Genomic DNA, 20,773 nt, shown 5'->3' on the forward strand with positions numbered 1-20,773 from the left:
TAAATAAAGAAAACCTACTGAATACTGAGTGTACTCACTCTCTCTCCACGTTCTCCCTTTGGCCCCACAGGGCCGTGTGTTCCAGGAGATCCAGGTTTCCCCTGCATTGAGTCAGAGAGGAAATTCAAAATGACAAAGATAAATTTGTAATGCCACAAATCTAACAGTGCTGAACTCAGTAAGTGACTGCAGTTCACCACTGTGCTGTGAGCGAGCTTACGTTATGTCCTGCTGGGCCAGGTGGTCCTACTGGGCCTGTCGGACCTGGGGGACCTGCATAATAGATAGAAAGATTCATAGTAGCACCAAGTAGCTTCACGTGCTGGGAGGACGTGGCTCTGGTTGTTAACTTTATTTTACCTGGTGAAGTGCACTGAGCTCCACCTGACATGCTGTATATACAGAAGCTGTAGCTGTTTATGACTTTATATAACTTTAGAGTAGCGTTCAGTGTGTTGACTCAAATTTGAGTGATGGTTTGTGTTTGGTCCCCTGGTTAAGAGCTCTCTGACAGAGGAAAAATGAGACGTAAATTAGAGACCAAATAACATCTGATTAGGAAAGTTGAATGCAAAAGTGTGTGCTGGACAAACAGTATACAGTAGACATACCAAGTATCAGACAATCTACAGTGAGCATGTACTGTATTTTGTATGTAAAAGCATTTTCAATATTAGAATCTTTGAGTCTATGGAGAAAAGTTTCTCAAACCCAACACAAACATCCTGCGTGCAGGCAGGGATAAACACAATGAAGAGACTGATAAACACTTACCAACAGGCCCGGGAGGGCCCTGAGGTCCTGGAACAGGCGCCCCCCCTGAGTCGAGGAAAGTGTTGGTGAAGAAGGGGTCTTTTCCACGAGCTGGAGTTGAAACAAAACACATTGTGTTTAATGGGATGTAGAAGCGAGTCTCGTGACAAAGGACAGCATCTGCAGGAACTCAGCTGATGAATCTATGATAATAATCTGTCAAACCTTTACACAGCATGGTGTTGCTTCAGAGACAGAAAAATCCTCACTGTCAAAAGAAACTTTCAGATACCATATAAGGTATGTATAATTGTATTACTCAGGTATTATTTCATCAGTTCTTGTGGATTTTATGTTGCCTTTCAGGGAATTATTGGGACATTAAACTTCCACATGCTCCACCAATCAAATGGTTCAGTTTTGGTTATATTCATAGATGGTGATGTTTAGGGCCATGGTTGCCATTTGGGTGGACAAATTTTAATGGGCGAGGCATGATTTGTATGTTGCCTAAGAGAAAGTGCTACTTGATAAGTGAACCTGAAGAAGCACGTGGCAAAACGAATTGCTCCAACAGTTGCACCTGCAACTTAATAAATATGAACTGCTGAAGAAAACTTCTTTCCATCATATTCTGTCAGTGTGCAATGTTTTACTTTTGTGCATGAGCCTGCTGTCTGAAGCATGTGGTAACCTTTACTTTGCTGATGCCGCCTGAGAAACACAACTCAGGGCAATAATGTGCCTCTCACTAATTAGTTTAATTAGCTTTACCTCTAGAGGGCAGTGTTTTCCAACAAATACTCAAACTAATGACTTCAGCTGGGGAGTAAACTATACTAAAATGTATTCAAAAGCACTGGATGGATCAGAGTTACACATTCATTAAAAAAAAAATATGTAATATTGCATAAAACAAAACTTATACTCAATATCCACTGTGTATCGACACTGAGCAGGCACACACAACTTCATGAGTCTACAGAGAAAGGACAAGAGGAAGAGGGTGGTGAATGTGTGAGCCATAGAGGAAGTGTGAGGTCATCGGGTCATTTTATACTGACAGGAAACACAGATCTAATCACAGCATGAGACTTCAGGAGATACAGAGGAGGAGGAGGAGGAGGAGGAGGAGGAGGAGGGGATGACAGCCAGAAACATCCTCCAGCTGCCAGAACGCAGCACACCGCTAACAGATCAGGTCCAGAGGTGACATCCAAACCAGGGCCACTCTCTCTGTGTGTCTGTGTTTATTTCTACACACTCTCTTTATTCCCTGCTAAGTGCACGATGCGATCTGTGGCTTAATGTGACATGAAAACATGTGGGGGCCACTCAGAAACACTGTAATCATGCTTTTAAACAACTGAACAGTCCTCCTCTTCTTCACTGCTTCAAGCTCTGGCTGCTGCCGGTTCAGGGACCCTCTCCTGTTCTGCAGAAGGGAATTCCAACCTCCTGATGCAGACGTAAAAGCCAAATAATCCAGTGTTTTCCAAAGGAAGCTCAGCACAGAACCCCTCCACCTCCACCCCCACCGCTTACGCTCCCTACTGTTACTTTGATGTGAAAGAAATGGCTCACAGTCTCGGAAATCATCATGCCAACCTCAACGTAGCCACAGCTTTCTCCACACAGGAACCCAAAGCTTACAAACCTGTGTGCTGCATACTTTGTTTTACCACTGAATCCACATATAAAAGCCACCGATCCGTTGACCTTGAATGAGCCAGTGCAGGCCCCCATCCGTCTCTCACACTCCGCTTCAGCTGTCTGAGCGGCCTACATCTGGAAGTTGTTGAGTGACATCAGTGGTGGACAGGTTCTCATCCCAGCATGTGAAGTCTGCGTCAATCTCAGACCGTCTCTGCCTCCATTTAATACTCTTTGATTCTGTTCTACTTGGCGGGTAGACAATACGGAGCAAGTAGCAGTTAAAGGATTACCGTCATCCTGTCTGTTTTTCATTCTCTTTGTTTCTTTTGTTTAGCATTAGTCCTAAAACTAGCGAGAGCTCTCACGCAGCAGGAGAGAACATGTCGGAGTGGCTGCTAAAAACGCATGAATATCAGCAGTTTGAAGCGTCAAGCTAGAAGTGTGTAAACCTACGTCACCCTGCCTGAGAACAAAGGCTTTGACTGAATTTGTGTACATCTACTCATGCGGGGTTTGTGGTAAGTTGATTTTGTTTGGAGCATGGGTTCAGCATTGTCTGGCTTGGCCCAGAAAGAAACCTCTAAATGCACGGAGGAGGTGGTGAAATGGTTTTCTGACATGGATGTACTCTCCATCTGGATTTTTGACCTCTGGGAGAGGTCCAGATCCATAAAGACAAAGTGTGAGAATTCATAAGCGGTGCAATAGAGGTCATCCAATTTTTACAAAGCCACAGAGGGAAGAAAATGACAAGGAAAGTAAACATAGCAAATTAAAGGGAAGTGCACTGATTTTACATATCAAAGACTGCTTATAGGTCTTAGGGAATACTAAAGTATATATGAAAACATTGTAAATATTCACTGAAGTCAGTGTTGCTTGGGTCTGAAGACTAAATGTTTGAAAATGAAAAAAAGCTGGGGAGTGTCGAGTTAGAAAGAAGTGAGCTTACCAGACCTCTGTAGCCCGCTCCTCATCTCTGCTTGAGGTTGGCGGCTTGAGGCTACATTAGCCGGTACTCGAATAGCACACCCAAATCACTCACTAAAGTCAGTTGGGTTGCATTGTGTGTAATGTAGAAGCCAGGTTTGGATCAGGAAGAAGAATGTATGGTATAGTACTCTTTTAAGACAAATGCGAACAGAACTTTTAACTATGTGGGGTGGAATGGGTGCCATGGCGACTGTATGAAGTCTGTTAGTTGTCCAGGGTCTTACTGTGGTCTGGTTCTGGGATGTGGGCACTGGCTGGTGCTGGAGGCCCTGGAGGCCCAGGCAGGCCTGGTAGACCCCTCTCTCCTGGGAGTCCTGGTGGACCACGGGGGCCTGAGAGGAGGGATGACAGAAACATCACTGTGGTGATCGACATGATGTAGCAACTTCAGAGTCATGTCTTAGCAAAATGTGATCCTAAAGTGTCTTCTGGAGAGGAAAAGCACAGTGGCAGCCTGGTGGTGATAAATGGCTGTGGGTCATGTGGTGATAGGAGGATAAACTATGACGAAGACCAGAGAGGAAATAGATTAGATAAAGTGTTGGACGATAAATCATAATCGTGTCTGGCAGGAGTGTGCCTGTGTACGTGCACATGTGGAGTAAAATCAGCAGCGTGTCAACTGGCCAGCTTTTGTCTGTAATTAAGGAGGAGGGTCTTTAATAGGCTGGTGCTGGGAACTTACTCAGGGACACAGGAAAACTCAAATAAACCCCATTAAACTCTGCAAAATGTTACTGGCACTGGTTCATATATATGAAATGCTCCCTGCATACACACCTCTAGCTTTTGTAGATGTGATTTTTTGAGGGTGGAAAAAAAAAGCACCACCACAACCTCACCTGACCTCATTGTTTGGACTCTCCTGAGGTAATGCTGCCCCCCCTAAACACCACCTCTTGCCCTCAAACACACCCACACTCGTCACCTCTCTGTTTATGTACAGATGCAACTGACAATGACAGTCTGCTAATTACAGCTTTGCAAGGTAATGTTGTTACAGCTCTGATTTGACACCTCTGTGGGCTGTTTTCACTTAGCCTTGGTAAACACTGCTCTGTGACCAGCTGTGTTTTGGCTGCTTTGGAGAGACTGTAAGCTGCAATCTGCGACACAGTGGCTCAAATGGCCAGTCAAAGTGGCCCATTAGACTCTATGTGACATATTTGGGAAAACAGTTTTCTTTCTTTTCTGCAGAATAATGGTTCCCTAGAGAAGCTGTGGGATGCTCCGTCAAAATATGAGTCACAGTTTGTAATACAACTCTCCTGTAATTTATCAGGACTCATATTAATGTACTGTGTCACTTCTCCCAACATCACAAGTTAACCCCCCCCCCATCTTTCCCATAACCCCTGGCTCAAAAACATATTTGTCTACATTGTGCCTGATATTGGACACATTCCAATCCTGTGTTTATCTTTCTCTTTAAAATGAAAAAATCAGTGCAATGAGGAAAACATGGCTTTGGATGCAAGACACAGCACTGGCTTTGGGTACTCATGAAGTAATGGAGATAGAAAAAACAATAACACCACAAGCATATGGAAATCATAAGGACCCGGGATTTGTGTACGTATAGCTCATGTTCATCTCAGATTGAAGTCACATGGCGCTTCTCGGAAAGTGGGTTTCTAGTTTAACTTTTGCTCTAAATCTCATCTTTACCCAGCAGCAGGCACAGAGCAGGGGTCATATGTTCGCCTGAGAGGAGAGGCACTCCCTTCATGATCCAGAGTATAGGAATAACAGTCTATAGCAAGAGCAGATGTCGTGACAAACTTATACCGCCATTTACTTTATTATCATTCAAGTCACAGCTGCCCATGGATTTACTTTTTTCCATCAGGTCATTTATTATTTGTACATAAGCGGTGAACTCTGGATACATAGAACAGATGTATGCCTCTGTTTCTGTTCTGGCTGGTGACCATGATCAGCAGCGAATGTTGGGGAATTTAAATGCAGTCTGAAAACAAATGCTTTTGCTGCCCACTCAAACACCACTTTTAGAAACATATGATTTTAAAAGCCAAATAACAAAATGCCCGAATTCCATTAAGTTACCAGCTGGCCTCGGGCGCTCCGACATTTACCGCTGGAGGGTCTGTGGGTAGACCGAGTTTTTTCAGAGGAAGACAAACACTCTAGAGCAGGACTTCACGGGTCAGGCTTTTGATTTTTCCACTGTTGTTTCCACAAGTCTTTGGTCAGTAGTACTGCATTTAAATGTCTTGTTCAACAGGCAATAAGTTAAGTGGATAGGCAAGTATACAACTGCCCTGCAATACTCGTCATCACTCTCAATGACACACATGCACACAACAAAATCCTTATCGACAAACTGTGTCAACATATTCTAAGAAGTTCATTTCTTCCAATCTGCTCCCTGCTAACAGTCAGTTGTGTGTACTTCTACTTTCTTCTTACCTGCTGGTCCTGGGGATCCCTTCGATCCAGGGGCTCCAGATGGGCCCCTTGTCCCGGCCTCTCCCCGAGGCCCACTGGGACCTGGCAGCCCCCGAGACCCTGGCTTCCCTAAGAGGAGGAAACAGTCATGAGTAATCATGAAGCCTTAACTGGTTTACATCTTAAATGGTTTTACACTGAGTGAAAGGCAACTATGATTACAATTTACCATCTCTGCCAGGAAGCCCATCTCTCCCCTTTTCACCCTGAGGACCTGTAATGAAAACAGAGAGATGGCTTCATTGAGAGATGTAGCTCTGTGAACAAAATCTGGGCTCAAACCACATGGAGAAGAGGTAGTGTAAAACCCACTGAGGGATGAGGTGTAACTCTGAATTCTGTCCAAGTAATAGAGCAAAAACATTTGTCATTACCATGTTTATCGGGGCTGATTAAAATTTCTGTTCTGTTAATTAATAATTAACTTTGACTCAGCCAACAGATTTCAGAAAATGACATCTGGTTGAATGATTTCACTTGTAGCATGCCTTAATTAGACCTTAGTGATGGGTTCAGCACAGAGCTCTAGCTGCAGTGATGTTGGGAAGGCTCTCATAGTTAAAGGGAAAGTCCACCAATTTTTCAAATTGAATATTGTTTGTAGTTCTTGGAGAGTACTGCGGCATAAGTGACAAGAAACTTGAGTCAGCATCGGTCGGGGCTGAAGTTTGAAAAGAAAAGATATCTGGGGATGTCGTAGAGTTAGACAGAAATGAGCTTCGCATGCTCCTCATCGAGTGGCTGAGGGCTACATTAACTGCTACAAGCATAACATATCCAAATCTCCAACTAAACTGTCGATGGTCATGTTGCATTTTGAGTAATTAGGCACTGAAAAGGAAGAAGAATGTGAGGAATAAAAAAGATGATGTATTTGGCTTTGATCCTTTTACAGTCTGAGGATTGCAGTGTGAAATTGGTGGAATAGCCTTGATTAGCCATTTCATATGTTTTATGTGTTTTCAAATTGTGAGTGTGATTCTTATTCACTACATTGTGTCCAAAAAGGTTTCACAGTAGAGCGCCCATGGTGTGCACACTGCTTTCTGCTAACAATCCCACAAATTCAATGCGTCTTTATACCTGTCAGTTATGAAGGTCAGTGTCTGAAGTCTCAACTTACTGCTCACTACAGAGTAAACTGAGTGTCTGTTAAATGGGGAGTAGTGAATGAGTGAACAAGGCTGCGATTTCAGACACTCTCATAGACTGCACCCACTTTCACTGGGACCGTCTCAATTTTCTACAAATGAAAACTTATGCCATCAGGTTAATTGTTCAGAGAGTGAAAGATTATATAATCACAGAAAATTCCTTCACACAGTGGCAATATTTTGATATGACGGTACACTTTTTTAAAACTCTTCTGACAGTGAAGCAGGGTTGATGAACTCTGTGTTTTTAGCTGCAGCCAGCGCCGGGCTTGACGCCAGGGAAGGAGAGGACTTTCATGCTCTGAAGTGTTTGCTTTCCACACAGCCACAGAGCCCTGAAAAGTGAGCGGCAGAGACAACTGAGCTCTTACTTTTGCTAAAGGAAATTAGTGTGTGTGCAGAGGAGGAAAAAGGATATGAGTAGAGGTGAGCAGGTAGAGGGCAGATAAAGAGTTGCTGCTCATGGAGAAAAGCTGCAAGGAGTGATTTCTGACTCAATTACCAAAACACAAAACCCTGAACTCCCGTTCATGGAAATATGCAGTATTTTTTTTTTTTTTTACTTAAGACTTATTCATCCAAGGCAGCGTGGTGTACCTACCTGCAGGTCCCTGCTCACCAGGAGCTCCCTGAGCGGGCACAGCCCCCATCAGTAATGAGGCGTCTGGTGCAGTTGCTCCTTTACCCTGAAGGTGGCGATGCGATATGGAGGCCGGGGCAGTGAGTAATTGGACCTTGTAGAGGAAGACATAAAACAAGTGTGGGCAATTACAACAGTATGCTTGTTTAATGGAGACCTGGCTGTGGCTGAATGAGTGACATCAGACATCGGCTCTTACCTTCGCCTCCAGTGAGGTCAGCCTGTCGCTCAAAGCTGTGATTCGACTGCAGTTGAGACAGTCTAAAATAAAAACAGAAAATTGCTTTCTTTACCTTCAGGAATCAGACATGTAGTATACTTCTGCCATTGTGTTGTGTTGTAAAGTCAAAGTCGTAACATGTTCTTACTAGAGATCGACTCTCCTGTGCGAGCAGGCGGCCGCCGTAGAGTAGATGGTTTCCTTATTGCCTCCTGAGCCACAAGCTGGTTCCCTGATTCTGTAACAGAAGATAAAAAGACAGAAAATGTGTGATTTCTGTGGCTTGGATTTAAACTTATACATATTTCTTGACCGGGAAGACACAATCTTTAGATTTGGAAGTCTATCTCCATTCATATATAAGATGGGAATCCCCACCCAGAACTGTTCAGTTATTTGAAGGGCCAAAAACTATTTGTCCACCACATTAATGGGGATCAGTTCAAATATTTTTTGCAGTATGCTGCTGACATTAGAGCTGAAAGGATTAGTGTAGCAATCAAATCATTCTTTAAGCATAAATCCAAGATTCTCTGGTTTCACCTTCTCAAATGTGAGGATTTCCTGCTTTTTTCTGTTATACATCATTGAAACTTTAATATCTGTGAGTTTTGAATTGTTGGTCAGACAAAAGTCAGACATTTGAAGTCTTCCGAAATTATACATTTTCACTATTTTCTGACAAATTAATTTCAAAAAGGATTGATTAATCACATCATGTGAGAAACAGCATGTTTATTGAACTGAGGCGATGCAAATACATTAATCATCCCAAGTATACTTGGAATTAGGTGACAGTTACAATGACTGTGGACGACAGTCAGAGGTCTGGACAGACAACAACAGAAAAACAACTAAATCTCAACAAAAAGAGAGAAGAAAAATACTGATCCAACCTCTAAATACTCATTAATAAGCTGCAGGCGTCAGTGTGTCATGTTGAGTTAACTGTAATGTCATCACCCAGTGATATGGAAGTAAGACAGACTGTGCCGTGGCTGGTTTGAACATGTTTCACCAGAAATAACGTCCATGCTGTTTCTGTCAGTGTGTGGCTGTCCTCCAGGTGAGCTAGTATTTTGCCAGAAAGACAGACATGGAAATCAGCAGTTCCAGCTTTTGCTTCTCTTACATTTCCAAGAGACAAACATTGTGCACGTTGCATCTTTGCCAAGCTGCTTTCCTTTATCCTCATTTCTTTATAGAGAATAAAATCACAAGGCCTGGGAGAGAGGGCGTGTAAAGACAAACAATAGTTTCCTTGTGCAGAGAGAATGGGCAGTCTCGGCTCACATTATGTCTTGCCTTCACTTTATGAAGTGTGGGAGTTTGTGTCCCTGGATTGTGGATGCTTTGAATGGGCAGACCTTGGTGGAAATGCTAGACTGACTCCTTTGTTTGGCCTGGTCTGGCTCTAGTTGGCCCAGGTGCTCCTGATACAAACATGAGGCCGGGTTCAGCACCTCATTAGCCAGCAGGACGCACGTCTTTCCATTCGGTGGCCAGAAGCCACAGTCAACGCCAAGCGCTGAGCTAAAACAAGCCATGAAATAGCACCTGCAGCACTGGAGCTGGAGCAGGAGAACGGTAAGCCCCTCACTTCTTGTAACATCACATGTCATGATCTGTCTCTGCTCACTGCAGACCCAGAGAAGGAAAATGGAGAGCTTATTGTCACGAAGGAAAATAAACGTTTGGGAACTTAAGACAGGGAAGCATAACGGGTTGAGTGATTACCCAAAGAGGAGGGAGAGAGAGGGCAAAGGAGGAGTATGAAAAGTACACAGAACACATGGTTTAGGGTAAATTGAGACCACTCCAATAATTCCCCCTCCTCAACCTCTGTGCTCATGATTTCACTGTTTTAGGTTCTGGGTATTTCTCAGAGGATTACAAGTGTAGATGGATTTAAACCATGTAAGACCTGAGACTGAAATGTTATGGCATGTGCACTAGATCGTAGAAAACTCTTCCACGTTTCGATAACAATATAAACCTTGCACAGAGACAAGGAGAACACGCACACACACACACTTACACTTACTCCTTACTCGCCTGTACCACACTTCAGTCCACACGGGGAAGACTGCGGAGACAAATAGAGAGGTGTATATGTGTGTGTGTGTGTGTGTGTGTGTGTATACACAAACATGCTGGGGATGTGTTCTCTGGAGTTCGGCTCATGGAGATGGCTGCATTCAATTACAAAAGGGGCTCTGGATAGGAAATATAGCCCCTCCCCTCCCAACGGCACCTCTTCTCCCTCTAAGAGAAAAGAACATTTAAGCGCCAAGATCCCCCTCACCCACACTTGGGCTATTGTATGAAGCATTAAGCCAGTTCTGGCACAAGGACAACTGTCTCCCACACACACAACTCTGACACACTCCCTCTCCCTCTCTGGTCCTCATCTTTTGTTTTGCTTCCTCCTGTGACAGTGTGTTATCTACAAGGCCTGTGGTGTGTGTGGACATCCAGGCTCCGTTAAAGTAATACCTGAAGACAGACGATGACTTGGATGCCTCGAGTGTGATCTGTCGCTCTCTTAGCCAACAATAACATCATCACAGCTAATGAATGCCCCCTGATGGACACGGTTCACTGTGTCCACTCTTTGTTCTCAGTGGGCTAATTGCCCCTTTGGGGGGTCAAAGAAATGTGTGAATGTATTTGACCTTTTGCCCCCATGTTGCACTGGGCCCTAATCAGAGACTGAGTCAGAGCTCTTCATTAGAGAAATACCCCTGCAGAGAGTTCAGCGGGCCAGAGGCCGTCCTGACATCAGCTCTGTCTCTTGTTCTGCTTCTCTCTCACACACACACACACACACACACACACACACACACACACACACACACACACACACACACACACACACACACACTTAGCTTAGTTATTTGTTTACAAACACTTTGAATAATCTTTGCCCCTTCTGGTGCAATAATCTCATAGGAAAAGGAGGAAGATATGAGTGGTGAAGGTCACAGCAAGAAGGTTATCTTTTCCTATTCCATAATGAGTGTGTATATTGAGTCAGTTATGAAGGATTGCTTAAGGGACTGTTTCTGCTCGAGCACATGATGATATGCACTGTAGCTTGTGTATAAATGTATTTTGTAGCAGCAGGAAAAGGTGTTAGGACTGTGGCAGTGGTGAGAAGACTCTAAAAAGCAAATCAGATTTTGCAGAACGTCTTTTTCAGACCAAATTTATCTAAAGGGAAGTTTATTATGGAGCTGTGAAGCCATCAAAAAGTCTATGAGAGTTTTTACAGCATAGACTCTATACATGGCTATGGTTAGACACACCAATGAAAGTGTTTTCCCGAAATCTGGGCAATACGTCTGCCAACCCACACAGTTACCCGGGTGCGCCTCACATGGAACCCATACAGGACTTTCTCACCTTCCTCTGCTTCACATGACTCACCGAAAGTGAGTAAACTGGCCACTAGCCCACCAAATGAAAAGAAAATATTGTCTTGTCAGTGAAACTGAACTATAATGTAATGGATATAAGTTTGTTTAAATTAAATTTCATTGTGTAATGCATCAATATGAGGCCGGCTGTCTGTTCACACAATGAATCTGTAGCCAAACAGTGTCCAGATTCAGCTGAGACAAACCACAGTTCACATATGGTGATAAATGTGCACAGAGTTATCACTTGTCATCATATTTCACTTTCCCACTCACATTAGATTTTACTGATAGGGAACTTGCAATTTCTGCCAGAAACAAAACACACGGGATTGAAGTGGCTTTTTACTGGATAATAATTTCCAAAACTTTGAAACAAAAGTGAGACGCCATTTATACCAATTGTGAACTGTGCAGAAGAGGGAAACCCTGGAACTGAACTTCGGTTCCACTAAAACATTAAGAACCTGGCTGCTACTATCATTAAATTAGTACGTTCTTATTGTGACAGCTTTATTCCAAAGGTCCTATTACTATTGGCCGTAAAGAAAAAACACTTGGAGCTCTGCTGGTACCACCCGAGTGAGAGCCAAGGGCACAATGACCTAAACCGCAGCTGCACCTCTCACTCCTCAAAATAAGGTGTGTGTGTTGTGCATGTGCTCTTGTGTACAGTTTTGGTTGGTGTGTGTGTGTTTGTGTGTGTGACAAGTACACACACACACATACACACACACACACACACATTGATGGCATTATTAATGGGCCAAGGTCATTCCTTCAGTGATACTCTCCCAGTGAAAATAAACTAGAGCCCTCATGCTAAGAGCCCAGTTAGCCCTGCCAGCCAGACCCCTTAAACACACATCTCACACTCAGCTGCACTGACTGCCTGATCCTTGAAGCTCACCACCTACTGGGGTTTATTTGCTCTCCGCTTCTGCAGAGAGATTCGGCAGCTTGCAGACAGGCCGGCCTTACGGAGCTTTATGACTGTAGGAGCGAGGCTTGTGTTGTCCTGTCATATGGTCTGCAGCAGAGGGTGGATGAATATATGAAGACAGGGCTGAGGCAGAATATGTGTTGGACAGCCTCTAAAGGCTTATCTGGACTGTTTTTCTTGAGTCTAACAGTGGTATCTGAAAGTTTTAAGTTCCTGTGGGGAAATACAGTAGAGGGCCTGGCAACAGCTGCGAACGCAAACATGACAACACGCACACACACACACACACACACACACACACACACACACACACAGCAGAGAGCAAGGTCCTGATCCATCTCTGTCTGGTCAATTAGCTGAGCTCAGCGCCGCAGCATCATTAGTGACCAGCTGCTGACAGCCAACCAGGGGAGGCGTTTGTCTCTGTCTCTGCGCTGCCTCGGACAAACTGAAGTCTGCTGCTGCCGCCCTCAGATAAACACACACACACACACACACACACACACACACACACACACACACACACACACAGTGTCTACTCAGACAGAAGAGTGTACTCCTCAAAAGAGACAGACTGAGGTGATGTGAACCTGGTGTTGTTTCATTCTGCTCTTCCCCCTCTCACCTTCTCGCTCTCTCTCTCTCTTTTCCCTGTCTAATACTCTGTTTCCAAAAAGGAACTGTGTTAAACCCAGTTATTTTTGCAGACCCTACTATTCAGTACTTGCAATCAGTTACATTCAGTCTGTCATGGCAGGCTGCATCATTGTTCCTTATAGTAAAGTGTATAAATTTTAATTCTGGGGAAAAATAAAGCGCTGCTATCAGTACTAGATATCAGCAGATAATTTTAGCTGAGGTATTTTCACTGGCATCAGGAGAGAAAAAAGATGGATCGGTGCATCCCCCTCTTCTACACAGGTTGCTGGACCAGAGGAAACCCTCGTCGCTGTCGACTCAAATCAAATAGATTGAGCCAGTATTAAAGAGTATTAAAGCAGGCTCATCAGCAGCTTCCACCTCCCATGCAGCTGATGGATCTGGTCGTCAGCACTCAGTGCACTTACTGCATCTGAACCCCGGTGTTTACTGTGCTTTCCCAGGGTCACAGGTTTCTTTTATTAGGTGACGGACTTAAAGGGTGGGACACACTTCATCATTTCCTTCCTTTGGAACTGCCACTTTGCCTCCCCACCTCTCAGCCTGAGAGCGGGGCAGGCCACACACTGGACAGGTTCAGATGTAATTACAGGTGAGAAGGAAGTGCGGCCTTGCTATAAGAATTGGTCAGATAATTGGTCCCGGAGGAAAAGTGAGACTGAATCCTCACCTTCACAGTGCTTAAGTTGAAAACAAGTGTACTGAGGCAGCCGGTCTACATCTGCTCTGCTTTACAAGTCTCGGCGAGGTGTTACAAAGACCTGCTGCAAATAAAACCATGCTATAGCCTCCAGGACCCTGAGGTGAGAGCACGAAGGGTCAGAGAGGTTCTCACTTCATGCACACACATCTCACCTCATCAATCAGCACAGACACTTAAGCAAAGGCAGTGTAGAGCACAGCGCACACTTGCCACACCACCCTAACCACACACTCCACAGAGCAAGACCTCCATCAGTCACTACCAAGAATGAAAATAATTCATTATATTTAGTCTGGTTACTGCACCTGAGGAGCTGATTTATGTACTAGTAGTTTTAAAGTCAGTGATTCTACTTTTAATATGTTTAACTAATTTTTAAAATTTACATTACATTATTAATTACTAACTGATGTACTATCGGAATTCAAGATTCAAAGCTTTACTGTCACATGCACAGAGGATACGTTACAATGCATAGTGATATTCTTAGTTTGCTGTCTGTTCTGATTGACATATACAGAAAAAATACTTACAATAATTACAAAACTGTACAGTAAGAGTATGCTGTGCAGATGTGCAAACTTATTAAGTCCAGTTGTACAGCTGCGATAGCTGTGCTAATCTATAAAGTTGTGCAAGTCTACTTTGACTTCTACTAGAAGACAATATAAACCAGACTTCGACTTGAGAAGGACATTGTTGTATTTCGGGTTACTTCAGCAGTTAACCAGGGGTTTTTAAATACGTGTCGATATAATTTTGGTGCAATAACACACACAGATAAATGCTGCAGAGGCCAGTTGTGTGTGACCGGCAGTGTTGCTTCACTAATCTTCTTCAGTTTGGCTCTAGCTCTGCTGATTCTCACATCAGTCCTTTCAGCTCTTCCAGCCCATCCAGATGTGCTCACGCACACAGTCTCTAATCTTTCACAGGAAGGAGGAGGGGCTCCCGCCTCTCCTCCCGCCTCTGTCCCAGACAGGACTGTCTTTACCTCACCTTCCCTCTCACTCACTCTTCCTATCTCTCTCTCACTCTCTGATTTTCCAGCACATGCCTGCAGTGATGCTGATGGCAGTGACAGGGTCTGTATCTCAGTCTGGCCGCCCCTCCCGCCCCCCTGCCCAGCAGGCGGTGGTGTGTAATTACAGAGCAGCGCCGAGCTGAATGGTCTGACTGGTGGGGTGACTGCGGTCTGCTGACAGAGGTGTTTGTCTGGTCTAAAGACATGTGCTCCCATTGGCATTCTGGGACGGGAGACTGGCCTCACTGGGCACAGACAGCTTTGGGGTAGACCTCTCTGCACAGGATGCAGCACTCACCTTCCATAACCTCCCTTCCGTCAGGCTTCCTGCTTACTTTATTTTCCACAAGGTTTCATCACGAGAGACCCAGAACTGTCTACCCCAAAGAGGCTGAGTCCAGACTGCCTGAGAATACCTGCGAGGCACTCGTAGATACTAATGACAGGAAAATTGAGCTTTGTTTCCCAGTCACTCAACACCTTCACCTCTGATTACTGAGCAGAGCAGACCGGCTTCCACTCTTTGTTAACTGCTTGTTTTTAGGTCTAGGAGCACAGTGGCCGTCTAAGTGGGCAACACGCTACCTGAATGTCCACAACAGCGGGAGAGGCCGTTTGTGTTCAAAGAGAGAGCCACAAAAGAGAAAGAAAATGTTGTGTTTACACAAACTTGAGAGAATAAAAACCGAAGAATTTCAAGTGAATTTAAAGATGGAAAAACTCCAATTTGCTGCTGTCCCACTATCATTACTTCAAAAACAGTAAAACTTAAAAATATGGAGAAGTGGAAACAACTGTCTCTGTGCCATGAAATCAAACAATGCTGTGGTCTGTGTTAAGTGGCTAAAATTAGTGGTGGGCACATCTGTCAAATTGCAGCGTGCTGACTTGAGATAGTATGTGGTCGTGACAGACTGCACTACAAATCCACTCGGCAGTCTTTAAACATTTCCTCCACTTGAAAGCAGCAGATGTCTAATAAAAGCGTGTGGCAGAGGCTGACGATCCCACTCACAACTTTCACTTTTATTAAGAGAGACACAATAACACGGAGGCCCGATGAGACCCGGGTCCTCCCTAATGACCCTGCCTGACCTGAATAAAAGCTGCTTTGTAAACTTTTCCTTGGCAACACTCTCCCCTTCAGTGAACTTGGTTGGCATGTTATCCTGTGATGTGCAACTATCTCTCAAACCGACTCTCCTGCGGTCACCAAGGAAACAGGGAAAAACAGGACTGCGAAGCTGCAGACCAGGACTGACTAGATGAAACCACACACTCCTCTGTTGCTGCTTTAGTGTGGCAGGGAGGGGTCCGTCTTGTCTTTGACCTCTGCTTATAAAACATTCCCCCCACACCGCAGTAATTGAACCCCACTCCTTTCAGCCAACACGCTGCCGCAAGTGGCTAACAAACAATAGCTCTGAAAACAACAGGGGCTATAATTAAACCCTCCACACACACACATACATGTACAATAACATATTAACTGTAAGTTATTGCTGTTGACCACACAAGTTTTAAATATCATGCACTGAGCTGTTTAAGAGTTTGCACTTTAATATGCCTTTGTGACTAAAACAGGCAAAGCCCATCAATGTTATGTACAGCTGGTTTTCCCTTAAGGGACAATTAATTCCACTTTACTACAATTACGGTCTTGTTTTAGTACATTTGGCGATCATTCTGTCAACTGTGACATCATGGTGCTCATCAAAGTGGCTGCTGAGATCTGAGAACAGGACGGCATTGATGCAATGAAAACCAATGGGGCAACAAATAGACAATATGGGTGTCGACGGGTTAACAAGCTTCTCTTAGACAAAATCTAAACAAATTTAGTTGGAAGTAAAAACTACTAGGTCACGACTGAGCCAAGAGTCAGTCTGTAAATGTGATTAATATTTACCATGGGCTGTTTGGGACATAATTTCACCATTCCCTTTTCCTTTTCTCGTCCAAACAGGTTTGCATAATCATCATCAGACTTTTAATTTTGCAATGTAGTCGTGTTCAGACGTCTCAGCTTTTAACTTAGTGGATAGAATCATATTACCTACAGAAATGATGACCAAAAGTACATTAATAAGTGTTGGGTAAGCAACTTTAAAAATGTTCTAACTTTTTACTCACTGAAAAGGTTATTAAATTATAATTATTCAATTGCAAACAAAAAGTAGTTACATTACTTGTTACTCAGTCCAGCTCACAAAAAGTGCCTTAAAATAAGCACAAATCCTGCACACACCACATCCCCTTTATTTAACCAAAACCAGACACTATGGTAATGCTGGATTTCGGTTTTCCAATAGCTAACTATCAGCTGAGAAGACCACACATGTAAAGAAGATCGTTTTTGAGGGGATATTCCTCTCCTTTTGGTGGAGGCTGGCTGCATTCCCCCACCTCAAGCCCTTGCACCAAGCTGTTCCATACCAGTCTCTCCCCTGAATGCACCCCCTCTATCCAACTCCTGTTAAGTCAGCAAACAAGCCGACCTCTCACACGTCAAAGCAATGCAGCATTACTGAGATTAGTACATGTTATGTAATTGCTGAATTTCAAATTGTAATCCTTTACTTGCTGCTAAAAAAGTAATTTGCACCCAAGTTCTGCATTACTGCCCAACACTGAATAAGATCAAAGCTGTGACAAAAGTTACAAAAATAAAGTTTTGCAGCACCAGAAATATCCAAACAATAGGTTGTAAAGACTAAACAATAAAAAGATGTTGAACTAACCAACTGCAATAGGAACAGCAGTGGAGAGGAGTGTACACACTGCTGCTCTCTGCAAAAACATGCTGCTGAATTCTTGGCCAACAGACCCTTTACTCTGACCCTGTTCATTACCATACAGAGGTTGACAAGCGCTCCAGCTCTCTGCCCACAGCTGCAGCCAAGCAGAGCGCGCAGGCCAATCCGCAAACCCTCAGCTAAACATCCTGCCCCATGTCCTCTGCCGTACACACTCGATCCCTGGGTGAGTAAATCCTTTGCCCTCAGTGTTTGAAGGACACGTCCAGTCCAACTCATGGTTTATTTGTCCAAGGTTGGTCTGAACACTCACTTATTAGGGCTCAGCGGCCTGTTGCCACACCAGCCAAGTGTGATTTCCCTCCTGTGGCGTGATTTGTGTGTGAGTACACATGAGACTACGCCTTGCTAAGAAAAAAAGGTTTCAATAACCTATATTTTTCCTTAACCACCCATGTAAACAATAAAAACAATCGAGTCCCTTCTGACAACCGTGCAGCGGGATCCATGACAACCAAACAAAAAAGCTCCAGTTGAACACAATGACTGTGCGATAGTGACTGCACTCATCCATCCAGAGCCAAGATATGATTGCCAGACTGCAGCTATTCCAGCTCCCCTTAGGAAGATATTCTGCTTCAATAGCAAACCATAAACCTGCCTCACTCTGCAGGGCTATAAATGAACTGAGAACAGCAGACGTGTGGTAAGAAGTAGGCCAAATCTTTCTTCACTATTGTTTCCATTTTCCTCATGATTCAGCTCCTCTCGCAGAGCATTGTCCAGTTCCTCCACCATAACAAATCATTTGATTTGTCGGTTTCCTTTGGGACATCTCATATAACACCCTAATCTCCATTTTGCCTTCATAAGCTCGGATCATTTTACTGTGGAGGTATTCGGCCCTTTTTAGAGGGTTGTCAGGGGGAAAAATGTTAGATGTAACATACTGAAATAGCTGAAGACTGCTGTTTCACTACATACTTTTAAATGGGACGGAGGCAGAGGAGTCCTGTGAGAAGAAATTTTATTTGCAACCTCCTCTCGTCAGATATTCCCCTCATCGCTGTAAATATGAATGACTGCCAATATAAACAGTCCGTAGAAAGATAAACTGTCGAGTAAATACTCTTCTCTTTGACTGTCACAATTTCAAGAATGACCTGTTTATTGTCTTTTTTTTAACTGCTGTTGAAGTGAAGGAATTGTGTTTATCTGACATGTCGGTGCAATGATGGGATTTGGAGACAGTTTTAAAAACTCAAAAGTCAAAAAATAAGATATGCTCAGTCTTTAGGTAACCATATTATCCTTCAGTGCTATAAAAACTACCAAAATCTAAGGCCTCAGTATGTCTCAAATGAAGTGTAAAGAAAAGGACTGCTCGCTAGCAAACATGGATGTAAACAATGGCGCCAAAAAGATCCCAATAAAAGTGACTTTGAAGTGCATTCAAAGCTTTTGTTCGTCTGCATGGATACATACAATTCTCTCTCTTTTCTTTCATTCTTCACACAAATACTTCCATCATCTTTTTGTGTATACAGATGAGAACAACATCACGAAAGCCTTCAACTCGAGACTTTCCAAAAATGTGCAATGTCATAACCATTGGAACAATTATTGCATCTTCACACTGACTTTTCACCCCCGCCATCTGAAACAGACACAAACACTTCAGCCTTTAGATGTGGTCAGACAATGAACAAACAGGATACAAAGCTTACAAACTTTTTTCTTTTGTTTTAAGCATCGCAAACCCTTTAGGGCTCATAGGTTCTCGCAATGTATCACTACAGAGACACTCTACCATATCTGCAGGTTCCCTGACAGCAGATAACGTTCATGCATGAAAGGAAAGCAGACATGGAAGGCAGGCTGATAAAAGTGCAGCCGGCTGTGTCTGTGCGTCCAACATGCTGCATGTTTGAAGAAGTCCTTTGTTGTAAACCTGGCTGAGTCGCATACAGTGTATTACTGTAGACGCAGACCTGACCCAACAGCAGGCTCTCAAAGCCCCTGATTTAGACGGCTCATATTCTCTCCACAAATAAAAACTTTGCTTTGAGCTCAGAGCGAAAGCAAAAACCTCAGAAAACCGCATGATGGAGCAGTTACTAAGAAAACTCCCAGGTGAGACAGTAGAAGAAATCATAACGTAAACTGACATCAGACGCACATCCCTTCCATTAGATCAGATGAAATCTACCTACTCATGCTCTATTACATACAAACAGTCACATATGGGTAAGCTCTCAAAGCTGTGGCACAGTGCCAGGATCAACATCACTCCCTCCACACTCCAGGTCCAGTGCAAGATTGATGAGTCTGCTGCACACTGCTGCCTCATTGTCTTCACCATTGACTTCATGCCAAATCTGAGCATCACTCTCTACATCATTATACATTTCTGTGCAAGTGTGCACCTGTTAAAACACACACACACACACACACACACACACACACACACACACACACAGGACGGAGGCTGACGGTACTGTGCATCTGTGACATGAGTTTGAATAACACAGTCATCTACTTGATACTACTGCATCCCTCCTGTCAGTGTGCTGACAGACGGGGCCTCTGCACTCAGTATTTCTTGTAGACAAACGTAATCCTGCTGCTGCAGAAACTGAAACTTGAACTAAAGCCGGCAGGTTTGCGTTTTCAGCTCTCAGCTTTCTCCTTCGAGGATCAATAGAGTATCAAAAAAATCTGTTCAGAGGAGTGTCGGTGTGATCAAACCGGATGGTGATCTGTTGCGGTTGATTTCTGGGTTACAGATGTTTATTAACTGCATCATTTCATTCAGAGAGGTATTTCATCACTGGTGAAACAGTGAGAAACCTCAGACATAGTGCAAACTAGCTTAATATTTCCATTATGTCCTCATTCCTCCTTTTAAGTCTTTGGCTTCTTTTGTCATCTTTTGCAACAGGGCTGTGTTATGATTCAATAACATTATACTTTACCTGCTTTCAGTGGACTCATGTCATGATGGTATGAACATATCATGTTCATATTTTACAAAAGTCTTCCGTCCAAATGAATTATTGAGTTATAAACTAAGAAATGAGTAGCTGAAGGTTTTGTCTGATGCTGCTGAACATCAATGTGATTATTTTATGTGTAATATTGCAAACATTTGTTGTGATACAGATGGATGACTGAGATCTTATTAACATGATATATATTGTTTTTTTGTTTTTGTTTTTGATTTGGAGGCGGGTTTCTCTTCACACCCACCATTTTTTTAATTTATTTTGTGGATCAGTGCAGTCAGCCTTGGCACAGATCATTTGGCCTCTGTGGAGCTCCTGCTGCTCTGAAAACTTGCATAGGACTAAAGTATCAAAGAGCTGGTTGCCAAACCTCTTTCA

General features: G+C 43.6%; 1 protein-coding gene across 1 annotated transcript in view; it reads right to left on the bottom strand.

Annotated features, from left to right (window-relative positions):
- Positions 1 to 20,773, bottom strand: part of emid1 (EMI domain containing 1) — a 52,383-nt gene that overhangs the window by 5,268 nt on the left and 26,342 nt on the right. Inside the window, exons 4-12 of the mRNA XM_022759368.1 lie at positions 8,034 to 8,123; positions 7,865 to 7,926; positions 7,627 to 7,759; positions 6,041 to 6,085; positions 5,833 to 5,940; positions 3,627 to 3,734; positions 775 to 864; positions 221 to 273; positions 39 to 101 (exon numbers count right to left, since the gene is read on the bottom strand). Coding sequence (XP_022615089.1) covers positions 39 to 101; positions 221 to 273; positions 775 to 864; positions 3,627 to 3,734; positions 5,833 to 5,940; positions 6,041 to 6,085; positions 7,627 to 7,759; positions 7,865 to 7,926; positions 8,034 to 8,123 — 752 coding nt within the window. The remainder of the gene's footprint in view (positions 1 to 38; positions 102 to 220; positions 274 to 774; positions 865 to 3,626; positions 3,735 to 5,832; positions 5,941 to 6,040; positions 6,086 to 7,626; positions 7,760 to 7,864; positions 7,927 to 8,033; positions 8,124 to 20,773) is intronic.

Source organism: Seriola dumerili, unplaced genomic scaffold (genome assembly GCF_002260705.1).
Source record: "Seriola dumerili isolate Sdu_G_001 unplaced genomic scaffold, Sdu_1.0 BDQW01000017.1, whole genome shotgun sequence".
NCBI classification, from domain to species: domain Eukaryota; kingdom Metazoa; phylum Chordata; class Actinopteri; order Carangiformes; family Carangidae; genus Seriola; species Seriola dumerili.